We start from the raw sequence: 20,000 nt of genomic DNA, 5'->3' as shown, positions 1-20,000 counted from the left end.
GGTGGATGGATGGGTGGATGGGTGGGTGGATGGGTGGGTGGATGGGTGGATGGGTGGATGGATGGGTGGATGGGTGGATGTGTGGATGGATGTATGGATGGATGTATGGATGGGTGGATGGATGGGTGGGTGGATGGATGGGTGGATGGGTGGATGTGTGGATGGATGGGTGGATGGATGGGTGGGTGGATGGGTGGGTGGTGTCTTCTTATCTTCTGAGACAAAGTCATTCCTGTTTTTGATGGTTAAAGAAAACAGGACTCACTTTCCACTTCATCCAAATCACACAAGCTGACTGTGAAGATCTCTGCTCTAGATGAACCAGATGTAACTCATAATTCAGGGACACACATGTGCTTCATGTCTGTGTGTCCACATCATACTACTGTCCTCGCAGTGCAACACAAGAGTCCAGTCTGAGCTCTCTCAGGTCCATCACATGACAGCAGTTTATTCTAAAGCTCATTAAGTTCCCAACAAGATGGAGTCCCTCAGAGGAACCTCTCGCTCAGCTGACCTTTCCAACTCTTTATGACTTCAACCTTCTGCTGTGAAGCTCGCTGACCGAGACCACGGAGCACTTAACGGACTCCTCTTCAGCAGAGTGGGCGGGGGAGATGCAGGAGGCTGGTTTTGGGCTTTTAAGCTGCAGATTCACTGCATCCTGATGAATGCATCTCATTTCTTATCAAGCAGCTTCTGCATTATATTATTTAACTTGCCTAACGGTAACTTGAGTTTTGACTCGTTTCAAGAATCAGTCCGATCGAAGTGCAACACTCAGCAAGAGAAGAACAGTAGAGAACAATAGAACAGTAGAGAACAGTAGAGAACAGTAGAGAACAGTAGAGAACAATAGAGAACAGTAGAGAACAGTAGAGAACAGTAGATAACAGTAGAGAACAGTAGAGAACAGTAAAGAACAGTAGAGAACAGTAGAGAACAGTAGAGAACAGTAGATAACAGTAGAGAACAGTAGAGAACAATAGAGACAGTAGAGAACAGTAGAGAACAGTAGAGAACAGTAGAGAACAGTAGATAACAGTAGAGAACAGTAGAGAACAGTAAAGAACAGTAGAGAACAGTGGAGAACAGTAGAGAACAGTAAAGAACAGTAGAGAACAATAGAGAACAGTAGAGAACAATATAATCAGAATCAGAAACCGTTTATTGCCATTGTATGTTGAACATACAAGGAATTTGACTTGACGGAGGTGCGTAACATACAACAAGCAACAACAATCGGCAATGCAAAGTACAAACACTTTTACAGAAATTTACAGAAAATTTACAGAAAATATAAGATAAAGTAAAATACACAATAAAGTGGAATATAGGATAAAGTGAAATATAAAATAAAGTGAAGTCGAGTGCACAAGCGGACAGGTAACAGGACTATGAACCAGTGAGATGAAGTGTAGTGTGAAAGTGTCCAGTGTGATAGAGGATGTGCGGGAGTGACCGGTGGGACTTTGTCCTGGGGATGACAGAGTCAGTGGGGGTCCCGGGCTCTGTTAATGAGCCCGACTGCCGACGGGAAGAAACTGTTCATGTGTCGTGAGGTCTTGGTCCTGATGGACCTCAGCCTGCTGCCAGATGGAAGGGGCACCAACAGTTCATGTCCAGTGTGGGAGGGGTCAGATACAATCCTTCATGCTCGCTTCAGGGTTCTTAAAGTGAACAAGTCCTGGAGGGACGGCAGATTGCAGCCGATCATCCTCTCAGCAGAGTGAATGATGCGCTGCAGTCTGTCCTTGTCCTTGGCTGTGGCTGCAGCGCACCAGACGGTGATGGAGGAGCAGAGGATGGACTCGATGATGGCTCTGTGGAAATGCACCATCATTGTCTTTGGCAGGTTGAACTTCTTCAGCTGCCTCAGGAAGTACATCCTCTGCTGAGCCTTCTTGGTGATGGAGCTGATGTTCAGCTCCCACTTGAGGTCCTGAGATATGATGGAGCTCAGGAAGAGGAAGGACTCCACCACGTCGACGGGGGAGCCACACAGGGTGATAGGGGCTGGTGGGACTACGTTCTTCCTGAAATCCACAACCATCTCCACTCTCTTTAGAGCGTTGAGCTCCAGGTTGTTCAACCTGCACCAGGTCACCAGATGGTCAGTCTCCCACCTGTAGGCGGACTCATCCCCACCAGAGATGAGTCCAATGAGGGTGGTGTCATCCGTGAACTTCAGGAGCTTGACGGACTGGTGACTGGAGGTGCAGCTGTTGGTGTACAGGGAGAAGAGCAGAGGGGAAAGAACGCAGCCTTGGGGGGAACCGGTGCTGATGGTCCTGGAGGCTGAGACGTGCTTTCCCAGCTTCACGTGCTGCTTCCTGTCAGACAGGAAGTCTGTGATCCACTTGCAGGTGGAGTCGGGCACCTGCAGCTGGGAGAGCTTATCATGCAGCAGACGGGATGATGGTGTTTAAAGCAGAGCTGAAGTCCACAAACAGCATCCTGGCGTAGGTTCCTGGGGAGTCCAGATGCTGGAGGATGAAGTGATGGGCCAAGTTGACTGCGTCATCCACAGATCTGTTGGCTCTGTAGGTGAACTGCAGGGGGTCCAGGAGTGGGTCGGTGAGGGTTTTTAGGTGGGACAGGACAAGGCGCTCAAAAGACTTCATGACTTCATAGAGCAGGTTTCTTGATTAGAAGCAGTCTTCACTACAGAATGATATGTTTTAATAAACTAGACTTATACTTCATCGTGTAGAAACTTGCCTCCAACAACCAGCTAAGTTGCGGTGAACATCCATGTCTGTCCAACATGTCAACACTTCATCGTTGGAGTCTATTACATGATGTCTGTGAAATATTCATCATGCGAGTACATATGAAGTCTGGAGTTCTACTCACTTCATCTCTGAGTCCAGGAGGACAGGAGCTCCTGAGACACGTGTCGGATGGACAACCAGGAGACATCGACTGCCACAGATCCATCGTTAGGCCACCAGGAGTCCGATATTCTCTCTCTTTTAGCGCCGTGTTTGGTCTCCACCTCTTTACCTGCTAAATGTTCCCCTGCGTTCTCTAACTGAGTCTGTTTGCTGCTGAGCAGCTATGCTCCGTGGCTTTTAACAGCTTTTTGAACCAGAACAGTGACGTTTTGGGCTGAAAAGCACTAAAATGCTCCGTAGAGCTGAAAGGAGCTGCAGAGCTGATTTGTTCATCATTATTTCATTACAAATAGTCATTTGATTGAGCTAAAATGCAACATACATATTAATGCAGCAGGAATATTGATCCAGAAACATTAGAAATAATAGTAAAACAGTTTAATTGCATTACTTTGACTTTTAAGTCTATTACACAATACTGACAGAGTCTCCAGAGGAGAACTGAGCGATTACAGGATCATTGATTGTGTTTTAATGTGAAATCATTCATGAAGTGTTTTAGTTGCGTCCTGATTAGCCGGAGAAGCTGTGAGACTGAACTGTTTGACATGTGGCTCTGTGCTGCAGATTAAATAAAGAGAGGTTTTAGATCAGCAGAAACACACACAAGCAGAGCTGGGTGGATGGAGGCGGAATGTGATCATGAATTCTCTGGTGAATATGTTGTGAAACAGCGTGCGGTTGTCTGTGAGCGGAGATCAACCCAAGATGAGCAACTGTTCCCAATTACACTGAAGACTCACCATGTCAACATAGGAGGGACACGTCCCGTTCAGCTCAGCGTCATACACTTAGATAAGGGTTCCAAACGGGTTCTTCCTGAAGGGCTGAGGTTCTACCAGAACCATTTGCTTCCGAAGAACCCTTTTTTTAAGAAGAAGAGTTTTTTCAAGGTTCTTTGTGAGACTAAGGGTTCCATTTAGAAACCAGTTTCATCCTAAGAACCCTTTTTGGAAGAAAGAGGTCATCAAGAGTTGTTGAAAGGATTGAGCGGCACCACATCAGCCTCGGTTCTTTAGGGTTCTAGATAATATCCTTGAACTATAAAAGGGTTCCCGGTAGAACCTCCTGGGGTTCTCGTTAGCACGCTTAGGTGGAAATGTTCTGGATAGAACCTCCAGAGAGGAAGAACAGACGTGGTCTCCGTGACCTCACTCACTGGTTTGTGGACTGATGTTTGAAGCCTCGAGTTCGTCTCTTTGGACGTCGCCATCGTAGTTTTTTGCCACCAGACCTGACACAAGGGGGTGGAGCTAACTTCAACCAAACACGAAACTAAAACGTTCCAATTAACTTCCACGAAGTGAAAAAGACTGCAACATGGTTGCAGTGAGAGGAAAACACGGACAAACTCCAATAATGGACATCGCCGTGGTAACGACCTGTCAATCAAACGGTAGCCCCTTGGCCCCCCAAGATCTCACTCCAGCCCTGCTGTCTGTGAGACTAGTTCTTACTCTGCTCCAGAGTTCAGGATCAGGACATGAATACAGCGTTTGTGTCTCTCAGGTGTTTGATGGGAAAAGAAGCTTCTTATTGGAGCACTTTAAACCTTCATGGGACTGAGGGCTCTGAGGCGGTTGAGCAACATGGGTTGGGTGCTCTTAGTTTGAATAAACAGCAACCCAGAGATCAGATCAGGTTTCCACTGCAGTGATGCAACCCGACAAACTGCGAAGCCTTTTGATTTTCTTTATATTTTGGAACAACACATCCGGTAAATAAACCCGCAGAAGTCACCGGAGGTTTGCACTAAATTTCACCTGCACGCGCAAGAGCGCGCACTCCTCTCGCGCACATGTTTGCTGCTCTCCACCACACACTGAGCTTTCAGAGGAACCAGGAGCGGCTGACAACACACACACACACACACACACACACACACACACACACACACACACACACACCGCCCGTTTCCTCGTACCTTGAGGTGCGTAAATCATTTTGCGCTTCATTCTGCGTCCTGACCGCCGGAGAGTTGAGACTTCCCCCGCAGCAGAGCGCACTGAGCAGGTACAGTTCTTCTATTCCTGTGATTAACGTCTGTAAAGGACGCGTTTGAGGACTCGTGTTTGACGCATGCTGCTTGGTGAAGTGATGGCGCAAACACACTTTACTGCTTTTAAACAGATGAGACGCAGAAACAGAAGACAGAAATCATTTGGTGAAACCGGTTCAATGTTTTGCATCTTAACGAATGTTGTATCATTGACTGCTGTATTTATTAGAATAACTCGGAGAACACTGCTGAGAACAATGACAAGTAACAGAACAAACGTTAATTAAAAAGCCATTTTGATACAAACAGAAAAGAAAATAACAAACAGTTAATTTCTGGAAGAACATTTAAAAGAATAACATTAACAAAGTAGCTTACATCATCATACTCTTTATAGGTTTTTACATAAAAACTGAGTTTCTTTGGTCCAGAATAACAAAAAAGCAGCTTCACTATAAAGTTAGTTAGTTATGTTACGGTGTTTGTGTGTGATGTTACAGTGTTTGTGTGTGATGTTACGGTGTTTGTGTGTGATGTTACAGTGTTTGTGTGTGATGTTACAGTGTTTGTGTGTGAAGTTACAGTGTTTGTGTGTGATGTTACAGTGTTTGTGTGTGATGTTACGGTGTTTGTGTGTGAAGTTACAGTGTTTGTGTGTGATGTTACGGTGTTTGTGTGTGATGTTACGGTGTTTGTGTGTGATGTTACAGTGTTTGTGTGTGATGTTACAGTGTTTGTGTGTGATGTTACAGTGTTTGTGTGTGAAGTTACAGTGTTTGTGTGTGATGTTACAGTGTTTGTGTGTGATGTTACGGTGTTTGTGTGTGATGTTACGGTGTTTGTGTGTGATGTTACGGTGTTTGTGTGTGATGTTACAGTGTTTGTGTGTGATGTTACAGTGTTTGTGTGTGATGTCACGGTGTTTGTGTGTGAAGTTACAGTGTTTGTGTGTGATGTTACGGTGTTTGTGTGTGATGTTACAGTGTTTGTGTGTGATGTTACAGTGTTTGTGTGTGATGTTACGGTGTTTGTGTGTGATGTTACGGTGTTTGTGTGTGATGTTACGGTGTTTGTGTGTGATGTTACAGTGTTTGTGTGTGATGTTACAGTGTTTGTGTGTGATGTCACGGTGTTTGTGTGTGAAGTTACAGTGTTTGTGTGTGATGTTACAGTGTTTGTGTGTGATGTTACAGTGTTTGTGTGTGAAGTTACAGTGTTTGTGTGTGATGTTACAGTGTTTGTGTGTGATGTTACGGTGTTTGTGTGTGATGTTACGGTGTTTGTGTGTGATGTTACAGTGTTTGTGTGTGAAGTTACAGTGTTTGTGTGTGAAGTTACGGTGTTTGTGTGTGAAGTTACGGTGTTTGTGTGTGATGTTACGGTGTTTGTGTGTGATGTTACGGTGTTTGTGGGTGATGTTACGGTGTTTGTGTGTGAAGTTACGGTGTTTGTGTGTGATGTTACGGTGTTTGTGTGTGATGTCACGGTGTTTGTGTGTGATGTCACGGTGTTTGTGTGTGATGTTACGGTGTTTGTGTGTGAAGTTACGGTGTTTGTGTGTGAAGTTACGGTGTTTGTGTGTGAAGTTACGGTGTTTGTGTGTGAAGTTACAGTGTTTGTGTGTGATGTTACGGTGTTTGTGTGTGATGTTACGGTGTTTGTGTGTGATGTTACGGTGTTTGTGTGTGATGTTACAGTGTTTGTGTGTGATGTTACAGTGTTTGTGTGTGAAGTTACAGTGTTTGTGTGTGAAGTTACGGTGTTTGTGTGTGAAGTTACGGTGTTTGTGTGTGAAGTTACGGTGTTTGTGTGTGATGTTACGGTGTTTGTGTGTGAAGTTACGGTGTTTGTGTGTGAAGTTACGGTGTTTGTGTGTGATGTTACGGTGTTTGTGTGTGATGTTACGGTGTTTGTGTGTGATGTTACGGTGTTTGTGTGTGATGTTACGGTGTTTGTGTGTGATGTTACGGTGTTTGTGTGTGATGTTACGGTGTTTGTGTGTGATGTTACGGTGTTTGTGTGTGATGTTACGGTGTTTGTGTGTGATGTTACGGTGTTTGTGTGTGAAGTTACGGTGTTTGTGTGTGAAGTTACAGTGTTTGTGTGTGATGTTACAGTGTTTGTGTGTGATGTTACAGTGTTTGTGTGTGATGTTACGGTGTTTGTGTGTGATGTTACGGTGTTTGTGTGTGATGTTACGGTGTTTGTGTGTGATGTTACAGTGTTTGTGTGTGAAGTTACAGTGTTTGTGTGTGAAGTTACAGTGTTTGTGTGTGATGTTACAGTGTTTGTGTGTGATGTTACAGTGTTTGTGTGTGATGTTACAGTGTTTGTGTGTGATGTCACAGTGTTTGTGTGTGATGTTACAGTGTTTGTGTGTGATGTCACAGTGTTTGTGTGTGATGTTACAGTGTTTGTGTGTGATGTCACAAGATAACTGTGTTTTTGGTGCTGGTTTAGGTTCACAGTCGTGCTGTTAATGTTTTTAAAGAGTTCTTGTTTTTGGTGAAAGAGGAGTTGTAGTTTGAATATCTCCAGCTCCATGTTGGACTGTAAGTTGATTTCATGACTCAGTCTTAATGTCATGGAGAATGTGAGTGAATGACTGCTGTTGGTGTAAAGATCTATTGTTAAGAACGTACAACTTTGAGGTACTTGTACTTGAGTAATTCAAATTTGTGCCACTTTATATTCTAACTTCACCACATTCATCCGGCAGCTTTAGTCACTGAATAAAATTTAACACATTGATAAATTATTCGTTAATAAAAACATTCTTCTGACTAATCCTATAAAAAATAAACATAGTTCAAATAACTTTTTTGTGTGTTTTTTTGAGTAATATAATTCATGAACAATTTCCTTTTGTTTTGGTTCATTGACTTACAGTCTTTAAGCTTAGCTTCTACCACTTTTAGGAATTGGATGAATGAAGCTTTTGAATAAATTACGTCACAATTAAGCAGAAACACCAACGTAGACGCTGCCGGATCATTTCTGTCGCATACATTTCTGTCGCATACATCTTTTAAATAATTCTGTGTAAACAACAAGATATTTTACAGCGATTGTTTCATTGTTTGTATTGACGTTTTCAGAATTTAAAATAAACTTGCATCAGCTCTCCTTCAGGCGTCGGACGGCTGGAGCGTTAAATTGCCTCGATGGAGGTTTTGTTTGCTTTCATCAGTCGCTCATTTTTGTAACAGCTCTCATAGTTGCGGTCGACCACGTTGTGAATTAGAGCCGAGAACATCGAGAGGCTGTGAGCGACTTCCAGCCCAACAACCCCTCTCTGTGCTGGCTTAGACATGGTGGCTCCACCCTGACCCCCACCCAACACACACACACACACACACATTCACAGCAGAGTCAACTTCACTTCGTGCGAGCTGCTGGCAATCAGGAAACAAGGGGTTCAATGAATGTTTGTGCTTTTGTTGAGCAGGAAAATTTGGGTTTTACGTGTTAATTCAGAAGAAGTCTCTTTATGAATAGAAGCGTCTGTCGTGTTCAGTAATGTGTTTGCCGAGTGTGTGTGTGTAGGTGTGTGTAGGTGTGTGTGTGTGTGTTTCACCACTGTTCATAGCCAGCAGGTTCTTGAGGACACGTTTTCTAAAGTGTCGTCTGTTTAGCAGAAAGATAAACATTTATTCAGGGTGAAAAGATGAACAGACTGTTCACTGCTGAAACAAATGCAATTCAGACGCCACAACGTTCAGACAGATGTTCGTAGGTGAGTGAAGACCATGAGACTGTGGCGAAGGCTCCTCACAATGATGATTGTTTCTTTAAGGTCAAAACAAACCAGTTGGTACCAGGAGACAAAAAGCTGCATTCTCTCTAGTGTCCACCAGGGGGCGACTCCTCTGGTTGTATAGAAGTCTATGAGAAAATGACTCTACTTCTCTCTTGATTTATTCCCTCAGTAAACATTGTAAACATGAGTTTATGTCTCAATCTCTAGTTTCAAGTCTTCTTCAATACAGCATGATGTTCATTTAGTACATTATGGTCCATTTAGAGTCACACAGACCATAAAGCAGGGGATGCTTTAGGGCGCGGCTACACGCTGATTGACAGGTCGCTACCAGAGACGTCTCTACGTCACTCCTCAGTCCAGATGTGGTCACTTCCTGTTCACTGGTTGAAAAAAAACATGGCGGCGACAAAATCTGCAAACTAGAGATTTCAAAACGGCCACAAACCAACGAGTGACGTCACCGTGACTACATCCACTTCTTACAGTCTGTTGGTTTGGACGACGTGTCAAACTACGCAGAAGAGAAGCTGAAAGTGTTTGACGACGATGAACCGAGGCTGTTCTCACGCAGCGTACGTAGATATACCTACACAAATAACTGCGCTATGATTCATAGATATGACAGAAATATCTTGTAAACTGAAAAACGTCCTGGAAGACATTCATCGTATTGTTTTTACATCTTCTCAAGTGACAGAAATAACTGTTGAGTGAAGAGAGAAGTTCACAGCAACTCTCGCCTGCAGAGACCTGACCAATCACAGCCCGATGTCGGGATTCAGTTTCATGAAAGTTACAAAAGTGTATGGTTGACGGTGACAAGGTGTGTGAGCAGTTAATTACACTTTTTCAGCTGCATGTTTATGTTGTTTTACTGAATCCATCTTGAATCTGAATAGAAGCCTGAAGGCGAAAGTGTTTACCTGTTTCATAGCAACAGATATCGCTCCCCCCCCCCCCCCCCCCCCCCTTCAGATGGGCGATGAAGAGAGACAGTGAAACACACTGTGGCATGCTGGGATGAAGAGCCAGATGAACTTTTAACTGCATGTCTCTTCTCAGGGTCAAGGCGGCGGGTAACAGAGAGAGCGTCGTAAACTAGCCGCTCGCTGTCGGGGGAGGGACGGGAGAGAAGGGAGGAAGGAAGGGTGAAGGGTCGCGTTGATATTATCGGCTCTTTAAAGTGTCAGATGTCCTGCAGAGGATGACTGGTGTCTTTGTGCCGTTCAAAGGTTTAATAATCAGAACGAACACGGAGGATTTATTACATTCGAGAGGTGAGTCAGCTGAAGAAGAAGAGCAGTGGTAGTCTTCTTCACTATAAAGGGAGATTACACAGCAGCCGTTGTCTTTATAAGACAGCTGCATTCACTCAAGTTCATTCTGTACTTAAGTACAATTTTCCATGTTATGCTGCTTAATAATTCTACTGCACTACATCTCAAAAGAGAACTATTGTAATGTTGACTGCACGACAGTGAACATCTGAACACTTTAAAGGTCTTGTTCTGGTTCAGCAGTTTGAATGTGTTTCCTTTGATTCGGAGGAATCACGTTTCACGTTGTGGTGAAGTTTTGGTTATTTATGGTTTTGCTCTGGAACTCTTGAACGTGACTTTGTGAAGAAGATGCAGACAAATGATGTCATTCTGTCAATAGTGGTGATTGGAGCCAGGCCAGCTGTTTCCATCTGTTCCCAGTCTTTATGCTAAGCTAAGCTAACCGGCTGCCAGCTGTAGCTTCATATTTAAACAACAGATAGTAGGCGTGGTGTTCTAGCGCGCCACCAGAATGTTGAACTGTTCCTTTAAGATACGAGTCACTACAACGTACCTCACACAACGATTCGTATGATACCTACGAAAGATGAATACTCATTTTAGTGCATTCTCCCAAGAAATTTATTTATTTATTTATTCATACATTTCAAAATAAACTTCCTTCTTAACAGGAAACAACTTCGGTTTAAGGAAAGATCGTGAAATACTTCATTAGGTTCAGGAATAGATCGTGAAATACTTGAAAAAGATCGTGGTTTGCGTTGAAGTAACTAGAGAAGAACGTTACTTAAGTACGCAAGTTACCAATAAACCAATGTTGACTTCTCGCTTCACACGAGGAACGAGCAGCAGTCTCCTCAGGGAAGACCGTGCTTTACACTTCCTGGTTCATGATCACGTGATTACATGCTGATCTGCTTTAATGTGATATTCATTCTCAAGTTAGGCTGAAACGCTGCATTCGAGCAGAGCGGGTCTGCTGTTCAACGTTGGGTCGGTAACCGGTTCAGAGCAGGTAGATCACCTGTGGGATCACGGGAAAAAGATGCAACCGATACGTAGGTACGGAGAGCTGAGGCCACAAGGGGCGGGACAGGAAGTCTGCTGTTTCCTAGCACTTCGCATGGAGCATCCTGATTGGACGTCAGAGCCCTGGCGTCTCCCCCCTCACACGTCTCCTCACTGAGGACTCTTTGTAGCGGCCGGGGGGACGAGGCGGACCAGCTTGAACCCACCGGGGGAAACGTGTGTGCATGTTTGGGTGAATATGCCGCGCTGTGTGTGTGTACAGTAAATACCCCACCCATCACTTCCTACCCCACCCACACTCCGACACAAGAGTCGGAGTGTGGAGAGGTTGACTTTTCCAGAGCGGCTCAGCCGTTGCATCAGGTCTGAATATAGCACCTGCTTCACGTCAGTCTGAGAGGAAATAGACTTTAGTTCAGCTTCACTGAAACCCCCAAAAGAAGTGTGTGTTGGGATGGAGGGAGGAGGTTTCTGTGCGTTTGAAGAATGGAACAGAACATTCCGTTCATGGTTGATGTTTGGATGTGTGGTTGTATGAGGTTCTGCTCCATAGTCACTGTGTGTCACTAAAATAGAGACGAAATAAATGAATAACTCTTCATAAGTTAAACAAACAGACTAAAAGCTTGACTTTCATATTAACGTTATAAATCAGCTACAATTATCTGAACAATACGAACAATTCAGGCTCCCTCGTGTGGCTGAAAGGTGAACTGCAGATATAAATGTAAGCGATATAGAAGACGATGGCAGAAACCCGAAGCCAGAGTTCAAAGGGTTCACCACACCGACACCGACAGTAAGAGACGAGCAGCAGCCTGAGGGAGAGTCAGCGTTGATATGGAGGCTGGTGTGTGTAGAGATCACAGATAACAGCTTCATAGCTCTGTTTGACATCAAGGTAAAGAGGTGAAAACATTGTAAATATAGCGAACATCTAAACCAATGTTAAGTATTTTAAGTCTCTAAAATCGTCCAGAGCAGAACATTGCTTTGCTCCATCTACTGCAGTAATACTCTATGTACTCCATGTAGAAGTACTTTATACTCTGAAGCTCTTATCTGCTCCACGGTGTCGGCCTGCTGACCTGAAATGTTCTCCAGAGGGAAGACGTCCGTTAGATAGCAGCACGTTGAAGCTATTTACACCGTGAAGCTGTCGATCCAACCAGAACCAGAACAGGTCTGGACTGCTGAGCTATCACCTCTTTGTGTTGATCTGGAGATGTTGAGAGTGATGTCAAAACACAGAATTCACATCCGTCCCACAGACAAAGTGCTCGTCGGATCGTCTTCCAAACATCTGAAACAACAGTTACGACCGTTCTCGTCGACAACTTCTAATATCCGATACTTTGGTTTATGACCAAGAACCTGTACAACTACAGACATTTATTCAGCCTCAGCTGGACTCTGTGTTTACTGATGATCAGCTATGTTAGCATGCTAACAGGCTATGCTAACATGGTGAGCAGACAGAAGTGGACGTAGTTCTCATCTGAACAATGATCTCAGTGATCGTCTTTCATTGATGATCCTGTTCTTCTGATCAAACTCTGAACTACACTGCAGAACCAACAAAGTACCGAGAGCAGAACCGCATGGCTCTGTTAGAACCGGTTCCTGTTTTGGGGGGCGTCCCAGAGCGGTGTAGTTGATGTCCTTCTGGAGGAGACAGGTTCGTTGCATTGACACACATGATGAGTTACTTCATAGAACCGGCGATGCACAAACACTCGCTGTGTCGTGACTTGAAGGAGCACGACGATGTCTGCAGCGTGACGGAGATCCTGGAGGAGGAAGAGGTGCAGCTGTGTGTCGGGTTTCAGCAGGACCTGCATGGATGAATCGGACCGTCAGAGACGGAAGAGAGCGGCTGAAGACGTTGAAAGGTAGCCGAGCCTTTAGACATCTCAACTCACAGTAAAGTGTTTGTTATTTGGAGACGAGGTGAAAGGTCGTTTAAACACGCTGCTAATGGAGTCGCTGTAGAGACTAAATAGAAGAGAAGAACCAAACAAGGCCTGGACGTTCAGTGAGGGAGACAGCTGCTGGTCTCTGTGATGCTGTAGCTCCAGAGGTTTGTGACTGTGTGACGTCTCACGCCGGAGGTCCAGTATTACTGTAGAAACCCCACGAAGGAACTCGCTTATATAGTCGGCTACATGATACATAAGGGCATACAGTACATATGTCCTCATGTTAATGAGTATCATGAGATCCTCGTTGGGCTTGTTATCTACTTATTCTGAAGAGTTGAGATCATTATTGTCACTGTAGATCTCATTGGATGATGCATCATGAAGTCTACTGCCAGCAGCACATAAAGACATGTCATGTGATTGGTTGGGCTGATGAGGCATTCAAATGAGCCGATTCATTTCCAACACTGACGCATTGAACGTGTCTGATGTGTTGCCGTGCTTCTTGTCTCGTCCTCTCAGCGGTGCCGCTGTTATATTTTGCTGTGATTTCGGTCTTGACTTCCTCATATGCATTCATGATCATCTCCTGCTCGTCAGCGGAGAACAAAGAGGCTCTTTCTGTGACTTTATTTCACATTGTACTGTTAGAACATCATGGTTTCATTGTACTGTTAGAACATCATGGTTTCATTGTGCTGTTAGAACATCATGGTTTCATTGTGCTGTTAGAACATCATGGTTTCATTGTGCTGTTAGAACATCATGGTTTCATTGTACTGTTAGAACATCATGGTTTCATTGTGCTGTTAGAACATCATGGTTTCATTGTGCTGTTAGAACATCATGGTTTCATTGTACTGTTAGAACATCATGGTTTCATTGTGCTGTTAGAACATCATGGTTTCATTGTGCTGTTAGAACATCATGGTTTCATTGTACTGTTAGAACATCATGGTTTCATTGTGCTGTTAGAACATCATGGTTTCATTGTGCTGTTAGAACATCATGGTTTCATTGTGCTGTTAGAACATCATGGTTTCATTGTGCTGTTAGAACATCATGGTTTCATTGTGCTGTTAGAACATCATGGTTTCATTGTGCTGTTAGAACATCATGGTTTCATTGTGCTGTTAGAACATCATGGTTTCATTGTGCTGTTAGAACATCATGGTTTCATTGTGCTGTTAGAACATCATGGTTTCATTGTGCTGTTAGAACATCATGGTTTCATTGTACTGTTAGAACATCATGGTTTCATTGTGCTGTTAGAACATCATGGTTTCATTGTGCTGTTAGAACATCATGGTTTCATTGTGCTGTTAGAACATCATGGTTTCATTGTGCTGTTAGAACATCATGGTTTCATTGTACTGTTAGAACATCATGGTTTCATTGTGCTGTTAGAACATCATGGTTTCATTGTGCTGTTAGAACATCATGGTTTCATTGTACTGTTAGAACATCATGGTTTCATTGTGCTGTTAGAACATCATGGTTTCATTGTGCTGTTAGAACATCATGGTTTCATTGTACTGTTAGAACATCATGGTTTCATTGTGCTGTTAGAACATCATGGTTTCATTGTGCTGTTAGAACATCATGGTTTCATTGTGCTGTTAGAACATCATGGTTTCATTGTACTGTTAGAACATCATGGTTTCATTGTGCTGTTAGAACATCATGGTTTCATTGTGCTGTTAGAACATCATGGTTTCATTGTACTGTTAGAACATCATGGTTTCATTGTGCTGTTAGAACATCATGGTTTCATTGTGCTGTTAGAACATCATGGTTTCATTGTGCTGTTAGAACATCATGGTTTCATTGTACTGTTAGAACATCATGGTTTCATTGTGCTGTTAGAACATCATGGTTTCATTGTGCTGTTAGAACATCATGGTTTCATTGTACTGTTAGAACATCATGGTTTCATTGTGCTGTTAGAACATCATGGTTTCATTGTGCTGTTAGAACATCATGGTTTCATTGTGCTGTTAGAACATCATGGTTTCATTGTGCTGTTAGAACATCATGGTTTCATTGTACTGTTAGAACATCATGGTTTGGGTGATCCACGTTTCCCCCCTTTGACGTAGGACGAGCACGCGCAATCATCCTGATCCCGATCGTCTGGTTGGAATTAACGAGACAGTTTGAGAGGATCAGCCTCGCAGGAACCGAGACAGCCTGACATCAATCATCTCGTGAATGTGGGCTGCTAACAGGACATTTGATGGACTTTGCTGAACCACGTACGTGGCACGGGGCCCTGTTGTAGTTTTGTTGTTGTGGTTCTGTTGTAGTTTTGTTGTTGTGGTTCTGTTGTTGTAGTTTTGTTGTTGTGGTTCTGTTGTAGTTGTGTTGTTGTGGTTCTGTTGTTGTGGTTCTGTTGTTGTAGTTTTGTTGTTGTGGTTTTGTTGTTGTGGTTCTGTTGTTGTAGTTTTGTTGTGGTTCTGTTGTTGTAGTTTTGTTGTTGTGGTTTTGTTGTTGTGGTTCTGTTGTTGTAGTTTTGTTGTTGTGGTTCTGTTGTTGTAGTTTTGTTGTTGTAGTTTTGTTGCTGTGGTTCTGTTGTTGTAGTTTTGTTGTTGTGGTTCTGTTGTTGTAGTTTTGTTGTTGTGGTTCTGTTGTTGTAGTTTTGTTGTTGTAGTTTTGTTGTTGTGGTTCTGTTGTTGTAGTTTTGTTGTTGTGGTTCTGTTGTTGTAGTTTTGTTGTTGTGGTTCTGTTGTAGTTTTGTTGTTGTAGTTTTGTTGCTGTGGTTCTGTTGTTGTAGTTTTGTTGTTGTGGTTCTGTTGTTGTAGTTTTGTTGTTGTGGTTCTGTTGTGGTTCTGTTGTTGTAGTTTTGTTGTTGTAGTTTTGTTGTTGTGGTTCTGTTGTTGTGGTTCTGTTGTTGTAGTTTTGTTGTTGTGGTTCTGTTGTTGTAGTTTTGTTGTTGTAGTTGTGTTGTTGTGGTTCTGTTGTTGTAGTTTTGTTGTTGTGGTTTTGTTGTTGTAGTTTTGTTGTTGTGGTTCTGTTGTTGTAGTTTTGTTGTTGTAGTTTTGTTGTTGTGGTTCTGTTGTTGTGGTTCTGTTGTTGTAGTTTTCTTGGTGTAGTTTTCTTGCCTAAATCCAAATGAGGTTTTATAATTTAATGTCGGCATGTTGTGTCGGCATCACATTACAAATGTCGGCCTCATGGTGGCGCCAGAGGAAGAGTCAGAGGTTCATCCTCTGAGGAACATCAATATTGTTTTTATGATGAGAATCCATCTGATAGTTGTGGTGATATTTCAGTCTGGACCAAAGTGTTTGAGCGAATATTCATCATCATTTTGTTGGCTGACTATCACAATATAAATATGTTTTTTCATTTTTTAATCATTAATTATCAGCTGACCTTTCAAAATAAATGTCCCTCCCCACAGTAATGATGAGTGTGTGAGTGCATGTGTTCTTACTGAGACGATCTCTTCTTCTTCTTCTTCTTCTTCTGTTTTACTGCAAGTCTGTCAATCTGAAAACGAGATACAGTAAGTATCAGAGGTGGAATGTAACCAAGTACATTTACTCTAGTACTGTTCTCGATTACTAATTTGTTGTACTACCTAATACTTCTACTCCGCTATATTTATCTGACAACTTTAATGAATCTACAAATTACGATTCGATTACGAACAAATCATATGAAAAGTTAATCAAATCTGATGTTTTGTTATAAATGAAACACAAGAACACATGAAATGCTTCTCCTGCTTTTCCTTTGGACAATAAAGCCAATATATCAGTGATGATGGTCATGTATCAGTATCTTCATGCTGTGGAATTAGTTACTTGAACTGTAGTAGAGGATCTCAAAAAGTCCTTAACATGTGACATCACTAATAGCTGGAGTCATGAAGTATTTAACACTTTGTTTCCTCCAGAGAGACTCACATGAGGTTTTCTCTGGAGACTCAAACTGTTACAGCTTCTTCGCTCTCATGTGTCCTCACACCTGTCCACGAGGGGACATCCACAGGTTTGAGGACACATAGGTGACGTACACACACCCACACACACACTTCCTCATCCTCCTCCCTCCGTTCAGGCAGGAAGGGGTCATAAGTGAAGTGTGTGTGTCTGTGTGTGTGTGTGTGTCTGTGTCTGTGTGTGTGTGTCTGTGTGTGTGTGTCTGTGTCTGTGTGTGTGTGTCTGTGTGCGTGTGTGTGTGTCTGTGTGTGTGTGTCTGTGTGTGTGTCTGTGTGCGTGCGTGTGCGTGCACTGCAGAGTTATTCTGCTGACTGCAGGAGCTTCACCTGGCAGAGGAGGTCGGTGCATCAGCAGTATGGGACTGAGTGAACGAAGACAAGGAGGGGGATCAATCCGATTGACTAGCTCCTCTCACACACACACACACACACACACACACACACACACACACACACACGCCTCAAAAGAAATGCACAGACCAACTACGGAGGTCCAGAGGTGCCGTATTTCCTGCCCTTTAAATGAATCCCAAAAGTCTGCAAGCAAACAATTCTACATTTATTGAGAATAAAGTTTCAAGTTATAAATTGTATAACTAATACATATTTTCTTTGGTTTAAATGGATTTTTTTTTTTCAAAGAAATAATATCAAATGACAGTTTCCTTCAAAATAAAGTGCCTCTCTTTTGGAGAGTTTTGGAACTACAGCTCCCATGATTTGGGATATTTGGGGGACGTAAACAGGAAGTATGTTGTTGCAACGGAGTCTAATTCGATTTTTTAAATTTAAATTGAAACAAAATTGAAATAAAAAAATGAAATTTCAACTCGATTCAGTGACTTCAGTTAAATATCAGCCTTGGTCCTCCATAAAACACATCGCTGTGTAGAGTGTGTGTAGAGGATGGGCTGCAGAGTGTGTGTGTGTGTGTGTGTGTGTGTGTGTGTGTGTGTGTGTGTGTGTGTGTGTGTGTGTGTGTGTGTGTGTGTGTGTGTGTGTGTGTGTGTGTGTGAATGAAGCCTGAGGTGTGAGCGTGACGCTGCACTGTGGCAGAAGTTGTGGACTGTCAGTGTCACCGGGACGTGTTGGATGACGGGGGAATATTCAGCGCACAGTGTTTACAGTACGTACTGTATATTCCTACATGTGTGTTTTATCCAGAGCGCGTGTGTGTGTGTGTGTGTGTGTGTCGTCCTCTGTAGCGTTGAAGCTTCTCCTGGGACGTCCTGCTTTGGGGCATCGAGGACGAATCAAAGTGATCTTTGCAACCTGCAGCGTTCTTTGTATTTTGAGACGACTCGTAGTGAGAATCTGAAGCTTTTAGAAAGTGTTTGTGCTGCAGAGAGAGAGAACAGCACTGCAGGTAGAACCGCTGCAGCAGCCCCAATGCAGAGGATGCTCGCGGATATGAATAACTTTCCTTTCCTCTCTGTGATGCACCAACTAAAATAAACCCTCTTCCTCTTACTGTACGTACTGTAACCCCCCCCCCCTCTTCCTCTCTGCAGGGATCGGACCGACGGTGTGCTGAGAGAAGATGACTCCCGTGCTGATCTGTGCGTTGATCTCATTGAGCGTAGCAGCCAATGATTTAGACATTCTGTACCCTGAGCTGGAGCACTCGAGGACCATCTATGTCACAGGTGAGGGGGGGGGGCTAAATGTCATGCAGAGGGCTCTTCCAGGCTCTTACTGCCTCTTACTGCCTCTTCCAGGCTCTTCCTGCCTCTTCCAGGCTCTTCCAGGCTCTTCCTGCCTCTTCCAGCCTCTTCCAGCCTCTTTTTTCTCCTGAGTTTCGTTCACGGCACTGTATTAGCGCTCTGCGGCGTCGTTAGCTTGCTGGTTTATCAGCCGGTTGTGCTGCGGAGATAACGCTGCTATGTGGGGATCATGAGCTCAGAGAGATAAAGAGTTATCTCATCACTGACAGATGAACAACTTTCTGTCGAGATTTCAAACACTGCAAGAAAAACCCACGAGGTTCCAGGAATATGTTCATAATCTATCGGCGGAGCTTCAGGTTTCAAACCGCTCACGTTTAAATGAAGACGCGTTGGAACAACAGTGATGTTGCATAATGTTGTGATGCAGAAATAAAAACGAACAACTTGTTTATATAATTACCATAAAGAATAAACAAACTTATAACTAATTCATTTAAGACTAGTGACGAAACAATTGACTGCATTGAACCAGCTGAACCACTGACAACATGAACGAGTCATATCATGTCTAATTAAAAACTAATAACAAACAAGTAACTAACTAACAACACGTAACATATTAACATAACATATCTAACTTACTAACTAACTCACTAGTAACGAAAAAACCAAGTTATACCTACTACCCAATTATTAACCAATGACAGACTAAGTAATACATAATTAATACACAAGTAACTATTAACTATCTAACACATAACTTACTAACACACCAATATCTGACTAACTAACGAAATAACTAACTAACTAACTACTAACCACAAATAAATAAATACATAGCTGACTAGGCAGTTAGCAACTTACACATAATAACAACAATACTGAATGCAATTTAACCAATAACTAATTGATAGTAAAATAAATAATCAAAAACTCATATCTAACAAAAGTAAAACTAAATTGGTGAATTAACTCAGTAGATAACTAAGTAACTGACTAGTATATAGTTAGTATCGTCAATAATCACAAACTGACAAACACATGAACAAACTCAAGCTAACGAGAATAACTAGAATAATTAGACGAACTAACAAACTAACCACTAACTAACTAACTAATGATAGAATGAATAATTCAAAACAAACAAACTAATAACTAACCACGAACTAATAGAGTGGGGAAAATCGATACAGCATAGTATCGCGATATTTTGCGTGGCGATATTATATCGATACACGAACGCCAAGTATCGATTTTTTATTTTACAAACAGATCAGTCACAGGAGTCTCCCATACTTATATAAGTTATAGTTCATATACTGAGTTATATAACTCTAATATCATACTTATATAAGTTATAGTTCATATGCTGAGTTATATAACTCTAATATCATACTTATACAAGTTATAGTTCATATGCTGAGTTATATAACTCTAATATCATACTTATACAAGTTATAGTTCATATGCTGAGTTATATAACTCTAATATCATACT

At 42.7% G+C, this 20,000-nt stretch overlaps 1 protein-coding gene across 3 annotated transcripts in view; it reads left to right on the top strand.

Moving 5' to 3' along the window:
- The first annotated feature begins 4,655 nt into the window (after positions 1-4,655).
- The window catches only part of hapln1b (hyaluronan and proteoglycan link protein 1b), a 24,461-nt gene continuing 9,116 nt past the window's right edge, over positions 4,656-20,000 (top strand). The window contains exons 1-2 of one of the 3 annotated variants that reach the window (XM_079289733.1): positions 4,656-4,910; positions 18,348-18,482. In XM_079289733.1, coding sequence (XP_079145859.1) covers positions 18,377-18,482 — 106 coding nt within the window. In that variant the 5' untranslated portion in view covers positions 4,656-4,910; positions 18,348-18,376. Of the gene's footprint in view, positions 4,911-9,866; positions 9,937-15,009; positions 15,146-18,347; positions 18,483-20,000 lie in introns of those variants that run through there. The other 2 variants (XM_079289735.1, XM_079289734.1) reach the window with 2 other exon arrangements.

This window comes from Melanostigma gelatinosum (genome assembly GCF_949748355.1).
Source record: "Melanostigma gelatinosum genome assembly, chromosome: 18".
NCBI classification, from domain to species: domain Eukaryota; kingdom Metazoa; phylum Chordata; class Actinopteri; order Perciformes; family Zoarcidae; genus Melanostigma; species Melanostigma gelatinosum.
The sequence above is the reverse complement of the archived record's forward strand: the minus strand, read 5'-3'. Positions and strand labels throughout refer to the sequence as shown.